We start from the raw sequence: 7,819 nt of genomic DNA, 5'->3' as shown, positions 1-7,819 counted from the left end.
CGACGTATACCTCTACGTTTCGCTCGATCTGATTTTTAAAAGCTTTGTTCATCAGACGCTGGTACGTAGCACCGGCGTTTTTCAAACCGAACGGCATTTTAGTAAAACAATACACTCCTTCATTTGTGACAAACGCCGTCTTATCCTCATCTTCGACCGCCATTTGTATCTGATGGTATCCCTTGTAAGCATCCAAAAAACATTTTAGCCTGAACGTAGTGACGGAATCAATCTTCTCATCAATCTCCGGTAGAGGGAAACAATCTTTTGGGCACGCATTGTTTAAATCGGTGAAATCGATGCACATTCTCCATGAATTATCTTTCTTCCGTACCATAACGGGGTTTGATACCCATGTTTGATACCGAACCTCCCGGATGATTCCTACGTCTAGGAGGCTTTTTACATCTTTTGCAATGGCTTTGGCTCGATCCGGCGCCATGTGCCTTTTCCTTTGCGCTATCGGTTTGATTGATTCTTTTACGTTCAGGTGATGTTGTGCCATAGATCTGGGGACTCCCTGCATATCGGAGTGCTTCCATGCGAAGACGTCTATCGAGTTGCTTAACAATTCCCATAAAAGCTTCTTCGTTCGTTTTGGGAGTTGGGCACCAATAGCTACTTGTTGTTCGGGAAAATCCGGGTTGATTGCCCAAAGTTCCGTGGGTACTTCGGACTTTTTGGAGCTCGTTTCTGTTGCATGTTTCACTTCGGCGACAAACGAATTTGATCCTGAGAAAATAGTAGCAACTCCAGCCTCGGTAGGGAATTTAATAGCTCCATGTATTGTCGAACTAATTGCCCCGAGGGCTCTCAATCCGGGCCGTCCGAGTATTACATTATGTGAAGAATGAGTGCCAACAACCAGGTAGGTTAGCTGGACAGTCCTGCTTTTATCACCCTCTTTGAATGTAGTCGGAAGGGTAATCTGTCCTATCGGACGAACCACCTCCCCGGAGAAGCTGATCAGAGGGGTGGAGACTTCAATTAGAGCTTTTTTTACTTGGGGGTTCAACTGCTGGAAACATTGCAAATACATGATCTCGAATGCGCTTCCTCCGTCCACGTAAATTCGTCGGACGAGGTGTCCAGCGATAACAGCTGAGATTGTAATTGGTCCATCCCTAGCATCATCGGGGTCGACCGGAGGAAAGTACGTTGGCTGATGCATCCATGCTGCCATATGCTGGTTTGATCGCTTTACCCCCTTGGTTCGGCTGACCGGACCATATTGATTCCAGGCTCGGTGTTCGGATTATCAACTGCCGTTGCTGACTTCTTCCCATCTTTTACTTCTTTCACAAGGTGCGAGAGTTTTCCGGATCGCACAGCCTTCTCAATTTCTTGCTTCAGAGCCCAACATTCATCAGTTGTATGACCCTTGTCTCGGTGATATTCACAATATTTCTTGGAGTTTCTGTCCGAGCTGGGTCGTTGCTTCGACGGTGTAGGGAACCGAGTAGTCTCCGTACTAAGGATTTCGCTTGGTGATTTGGTGAGGTCAGAAAAAGTGTTGAAACGCACATTTCCTGTTCGGAAACTGCTTCGATCCGACTTCTGATACGGGCCGCGATTTCTATTACAACCATTGCTTCTATCTTTTGGTGGCGACGCATTGCGTTTCCATGAAGTGGTCCGAGCTTTAGCGTTTCTGGCTGTAGTTTCATTCGGTTGGCCGCAAGCGCTCTTTCCCCGAACGAATTCCCGAGCTCTCTCCATAAGTGTCTCCATAGTTTTTGGGAGATCTTCATGAAGCTTCTCTACAAGCTGATTGTTCCGAACTCCGTGGCAGAATCCTGAGACTCGGAGCTGGTCAACCGCCCCACTTATTTGCATGCTTTCTCGATTGAAGCGATCGATAAAATCTTCTACAGACTCACCATCGCGGCGCTTTATATGGTGAACCTCGGTAATATCTTTCTTGCAGCGTCGCTGCTGACAGAAATTTTGTAAGAAAATGCGCCGGAAATCCTCAAAGTGGTCGATCGACCCTTCTGGCGATCCATCAAACCAAACTCTTGCCGATCCGGTGAGAGTTTGGGCGAACATAAGGCACCAAGCCGGCATAGGCCACTGCTCGACCTTAGCCGCTCCGGCAAACGCGAACATGTGATCGTCCGGATCAGACGTTCCGTCGTAAAACTTCAACGTGGGAGGCATCTTTAGCTTAGCTGGGAGTGGAGCATTGACGATCCGTAACGTAAACTTTGATTGGGAAGTCATCGACGTGGGGTGGTATGGCATGAGCAGCTCGTGATCCTGGGCGTTTAAACCCATAGACCCCATAGATCCAGGAGCGAAGGTTCCAATAGAGACGGGATTTCCCCCTGGATAAACGTTGTTAAACAAATTTGCTCGGAGACTTTGCAGCATCTCATCTCGTTGTTGCTGCTGCTGTAGCTGTCGCAACAGATCGGCGTTCCTTAAAAGGAAAGCGTTATCGAAGGTAGGTAATGGCGTGGCAACCGGGGCAGTAACAGACAGCGTGGTGATAGAACTTCCGCCTATAGGATTTGCAGCTGGAGGAACCGACGCAGACCCTATTGCAGCTGCTGAGGCGACAACTGCTGCTGAGGCGACAACTGCTGCTGAAGCAGTTGTAGAGTTAGTGTTTCCTTCCCATATGTCATTGTAAGATGGGAAAGTACTGGTGGAGACTGCTGTCGTTGGCTTTGCCATGACTTCAAATGAATGAAAACAAAGAAACGAACTATGTGAATTCGAGGGGATGGCGCCACTGAAGACTCAAGAACCAGTTGATACGACCTGGCCCGAGTAGAGCTTCAGATGATCAAATCATGAACCTGCAAGACCACAGAAAAACAACACACCGTTAGCCTCGTCACAGGGAGGGGGGCCTCTCTGTGACCAAGCTCGGGCGTGAGAATAAGTATTTGTGAGGAGAAAATAGGTCAGGGAGAGAGAAAGGAGAGTTTAGAGCGAGAGAGTAGCAGTTATCGTTTTTTGGAGGTTTGAGCAAAGTATTTATAGTCTTTGGATGTGCTGATGTGGCGAGTTAGTTAAGGTCGGACCAGTCATTATCATGGCGGTTATGCCCGTGGGGCCCAGTTTGTTAGGGCATGCCATTGCACTCGCTCGTTCCGTTTGTAGCTTTGGGATCGGTCCGACATGGTGTACCGCGGCTCGGCTTTAAGCCTCAAGATGATTCGGTCCGACTAGGGACGTATCCTCATCAATATTATGGTAAATCAATGCCGTATGGGAGCAAGGATGAAGCATATAAGAATGCTTCTACTTTAGCCCATCTAACAGCCGGACAAGCCCTTGCCGGTTATGCGCTTCTCATAACCGATTTGAAAAGAAATTTGTCTGCAGAAGCTTCCCCTGTCATCTTGTTCGGTGGATCATATGGTGGAAGTAAGTAGCAATTTTAAACTTTAACTACAATTTGAATGATACAATCACCTGAAATTATGATGTTTCTAGTGTTGGCAGCATGGATGAGGCTTAAGTATCCTCATATTGCAATAGGTGCACTTGCTTCATCAGCACCCGTTCTTCAGTTTGAGGATATCGTGCCACTCGAAACATATTACAATATCGTCTCAAATGATTTCAGAGTTTGTAAATACTCAGTTTCATTAATTTCGTTCCGTTTGTATTAGTTCCAAGTAGTAAGTTTAATTTTTTATTTTTATTGTTTTATCATAGAGAGAAAGTACAAGCTGTTTTGACACGATAAAGAAGTCTTGGGATGTGATAAGTTCAGTGGGTCGGAAAGTAAACGGTCTTGATCATCTTGCCAAGACTTTCCGTTTATGCGGGTTAGTTAGTTAGTTAGTTAGTAAGTTATTGTGGAAACTGGAAACCACTGTATCGTTCGTGTTTATTAACTCAAAGTATAAATGGCAGGAAACTAAGGAGCAGTGATGATCTTTATAACTGGTTGGAATCGGCGTATAGTTATTTAGCTATGGTAGACTACCCATACCCAGTAGAATACGAAATGCCTTTGCCTGCACATCCAATTAAAGAGGTTAATTAGTCATAGTTATTTTACAATTTATTGTTGTATATTTTTTGAAACTAAAGATGTTCATCTGCCAGGTGTGCAAAGCGATAGACGATTCTGCTGATGGGACTTATGTTTTGGACCGAATATTTAAAGGTGTGAGTGTGTACTACAATTACACTGGAAAAGCCGATTGCTTTGAAGTGGATGAGGACCTGGATGGCATGGACGGTTGGGATTGGCAGGTACACAAGTATTATTATTATAGAACTAAAGTTGTCTAAAATCACTTATGTCATGTATGTTACATTACAGGCATGTACTGAAATGGTTATGCCAATGTCTAGTGACAAGAACTCTAGCATGTTTCCGGAACGGGCTTATAACTACACTTCTTATGCAGAGGAATGCTTGAATAAATTTGATGTGATGCCTAGGCCCACTTGGATCACTACAGAATTCGGTGGACATGTAAGACTTTTATTGTCGCTTTAACTGTTTGAAAAAGATATATGAATATGATCGTTTTTTATTTGTGTGTAGGACTATAAGTCTGTCCTCGGAACATTTGGAAGCAACATCATCTTTTCAAACGGTCTCCTAGATCCTTGGAGTGGCGGCAGGTAACTTCTCTAATTACCATTCATCCTATTTGCGACAAACAACCATGTAAATTGGTGCATTGTGTAGTGTTTTAGAGAACATATCGGACAGTGTAGTGGCTCTTGTGACGGAAAAAGGTAACCTTTAACATAACATATTCGTTTGATATGTTTTGACTTTGTTTTGTTCAAAGAGCATGATATATTGGTGATGGATGAACAGGTGCGCATCACTTGGATCTGAGAGGGGCTACGACAGATGATCTGGATTGGTTGGTGGCGCAAAGGGCGTCCGAGGTGAAGCTTATCAAGGGTTGGATTGATGATTATTACATGGCAAAGAAAGCAGTTTTTAAGATGTAAAGATTGTTTTGATGTTTGTGGTGTGCATAAGCAATGTAACAATGTAAGTTATAATCGCGTAAGTAATAAAAATATAAAGAGAATGTTACAATGTAACACCTTCTGATATTTTTATTTCTTCTGCCTTCAAGAAATTTCCCAACAAAAATAAAAATCAGTTTTAACAACTTTTAAATTTAAAAGACAGTAACTTTAGATAGAATGGTGGCTCCTTCCTCAACTGCATAGACTTGACAAGATACCACAATGGTCCCAACTTGGTTTCCCCAATGGCATCTTCGGCTGGCGTCATTTTCTTTTCCGCCCACGCTGAAGTTGCAACCTTTTCATCGGTGTAATTTGGCTTTCTTTTGTCCACGTCAGAAAAAAAAACTAAATACTGGCAAATGAGTGAAAATTATATATATATATGGATCCCATTAAGTCTAACCAACTCTCAAATTATTTTTGGCCATTGGATTTGGCTGAGATTAAATCTCAGCCACTTAAACTCATAAAATTAACTGCTATTATGGCAGTTCAGGAGGACGGTTCTTTACTGTGACAACTCGACCTTTCGACTTTAAATGCACGTTGACTTTGACTGTTGACTTTGACTGATTAGTCGTTTGACTCGTTTGACTTGTAATGTGTACGTTGTGATAAATGAAAGTGTTTCGTGATTTCTTGATTATGTGTTAGTGTGATAAGCTTAATTGTAAAACCCGAATTGGATAAACCCACTAGCCCGTTAAGGACCCGACGAATCATATGTGATTCGCCACACAACATCTCAACGAATCAGAATTGTGATTCACCAAGAACCATTCGACGAAACAGGAAACCTGTTTCGCCAATCCTGTTTCGCCGGCCCAACCAGTTTCGCCAAAGCCCAGTTCGGGCCCATTATGCTACGTAATATTATGCCGGACCCTCTGTTCATTTGTCACTTTAGCAAACAGAAAACCCTAGAACACCCTCTGTGAAACGGCGACCTTGAGGCCCTAGATCAATCCCGTTCTTGCTCTCATTTATTGCGGTTAGTGTTTAACTCTTTCATGATTGTTAGTTTGATATCCTTATAAACTGTTAATCAAAAAGTATGATCCGTTGATGTTATGCAATGCTAGACCTTATGTTGAATCCCTTGATGATTGTTGATGATGATCACTATGCATGATATTGAAAACCGTAAACACTACTCGAATTATATGGTGACATGGTACTAAATCTGCAAATGTTTAGGGTTCAGGATGTTGTAGCCTTGATTAGATTATTGATTCCTGATGGATTGATTTATGTGTTAAAAACCATAATTTGTGTGTGTAGACTAGTTGATGTATAGTAAAGATCAATTGATGTTAACGAAAGATTTTGCCTGGTTCTGTATGATAATGATTCTGTGTGATGTTGATGTTACGGCTGTAGATGATTAGGGTTTCTGTAATGATTGCGTAACTGTATGATTGACGTAACTGCTGCTTAACGAATTAGAATGTTTGACGACTTTAAATATTTGACGAATGTGAATGTTTGACGAATTGGAAGTCTTGACGAAACAGAGAATGTGTTTCGCCAAAGGTCCCCAACGAAATAGAAGTTTGATTCGTCAAAGGGTAGTTGATGAAACACATTGTGTTTCGTCAACCTGTGTTTCGCCAATTAATGTGTTTCGCCAACCTCTGTTTCGCCAACTTGGATAACTTGCACAGTGAACTGATTTAATTCTGTTAAGTGTTAACTGAGTTAACTAACTGATGTTAAACACTACGCATGACTTGTGTGATGTTGATTAGTGATGTGTACTACTTGGTGATCATTGATTATACTTATACGTGAACTGTATGAATTCAAACTGATTGTGTACGTGCATACTCTAGGACGTGATTGATTTACTTTGAGAACATACTTAGCATACCGAGCAAACCCAAGGTGAGTTCACACAGCCAAGGCATGGGGTTCCCGGGTGGGAATGGGATTTGTTGGATTATTGTACATACTCAGCTGATAGAACCGAATGATATGACACAACTAGACTAGTAACACTTACTGAACTGATCTTCGCACACCTGCCAAGGGTTGGCCGCGATATTATGACTGTCTTCGCACACCTGCCTTAGGAAGGCCGCGAACTAAACTTGCTAAATCTTCGCACACCTGCCTGGTAGGCCGCGATACAAACAAACCTAGTCTAGTATACTTGGGATGAACATCCCCTAACATCTTCGCCTACCTGCCTGGGAGGCCGCGATGGAAATACGATATATGCTATAACGAACGAACTTACTACTCACACTATACTATTACTGAACTATTAACTGTGAACTCGCTCAACTAGTTGTTGACTCTCTGCTGCATGCCTTGCAGGACCTTAGGTACATATGGAGCTTGCACATGGAAGGAGCAGGTCGTTGTGGACAAGGATTAGTGATTGATTGCTAAACATTATGACATTTCAAACTATTAACTATGTTGGGTTTATTTATATGCTTCCGCTACTTAAACAAAGTTTGGTTTTGAACATCAATCATGTCATGATGAATTACATTATCTACTTTTATTATTAAATGCTATGTTTGATATGATTGATGGCTTGATCCTGGTCATGTCACGCCTCCCAAGCGGTGATACTTCGCGTGTGGATTTTGGGGGTGTGACAGATTGGTATCAGAGCCATTGGTTATAGAGAACTTGGTTTTAATATGGGAAAACGTTTTTATTAAAACCAGACTATAACCAGAACAGTGCTCTCAACGATCCACAACGACGCTTCGCTCCACGTGCAAGACTCGACATCCTAGGTAATAAGGTTTATGTTTATTGCCTACACGCTAGAACTGCATAGAACTTTGCTCGTAGTATGCTAGATTACACTGCTTACCATATGTCGTTACATGAGAAC

The 7,819-nt window shown here is 42.6% G+C and overlaps 1 protein-coding gene across 1 annotated transcript; it reads left to right on the top strand.

Annotated features, from left to right (window-relative positions):
• Positions 1 to 3,197: 3,197 nt before the first annotated feature.
• Positions 3,198 to 4,981, top strand: LOC110921279 (lysosomal Pro-X carboxypeptidase). The gene is made up of 9 exons (XM_022165571.2): positions 3,198 to 3,378; positions 3,448 to 3,581; positions 3,673 to 3,785; positions 3,874 to 3,997; positions 4,069 to 4,218; positions 4,289 to 4,444; positions 4,517 to 4,596; positions 4,664 to 4,713; positions 4,799 to 4,981. The coding sequence occupies exons 1-9, from the start codon at positions 3,213 to 3,215 to the stop codon at positions 4,936 to 4,938; spliced, it is 1,113 nt and encodes a 370-aa protein (XP_022021263.2). The 5' UTR covers positions 3,198 to 3,212; the 3' UTR covers positions 4,939 to 4,981.
• Positions 4,982 to 7,819: the final 2,838 nt, after the last annotated feature.

Source organism: Helianthus annuus, chromosome 9, assembly GCF_002127325.2.
Source record: "Helianthus annuus cultivar XRQ/B chromosome 9, HanXRQr2.0-SUNRISE, whole genome shotgun sequence".
In the NCBI taxonomy this organism is placed as follows: domain Eukaryota; kingdom Viridiplantae; phylum Streptophyta; class Magnoliopsida; order Asterales; family Asteraceae; genus Helianthus; species Helianthus annuus.
The sequence above is the reverse complement of the archived record's forward strand: the minus strand, read 5'-3'. Positions and strand labels throughout refer to the sequence as shown.

Coding starts and splice junctions, on each gene's coding strand:
- LOC110921279 (XM_022165571.2), top strand. CDS start 3,213: ATGCCGTATGGGAGCAAGGATGAAGCATATAAGAATGCTTCTACTTTA. Junction 3,582..3,672: donor TCGTCTCAAATGATTTCAGA/GTTTGTAAATAC, acceptor GTTTTATCATAG/AGAGAAAGTACAAGCTGTTT. Junction 4,219..4,288: donor TGGACGGTTGGGATTGGCAG/GTACACAAGTAT, acceptor GTTACATTACAG/GCATGTACTGAAATGGTTAT.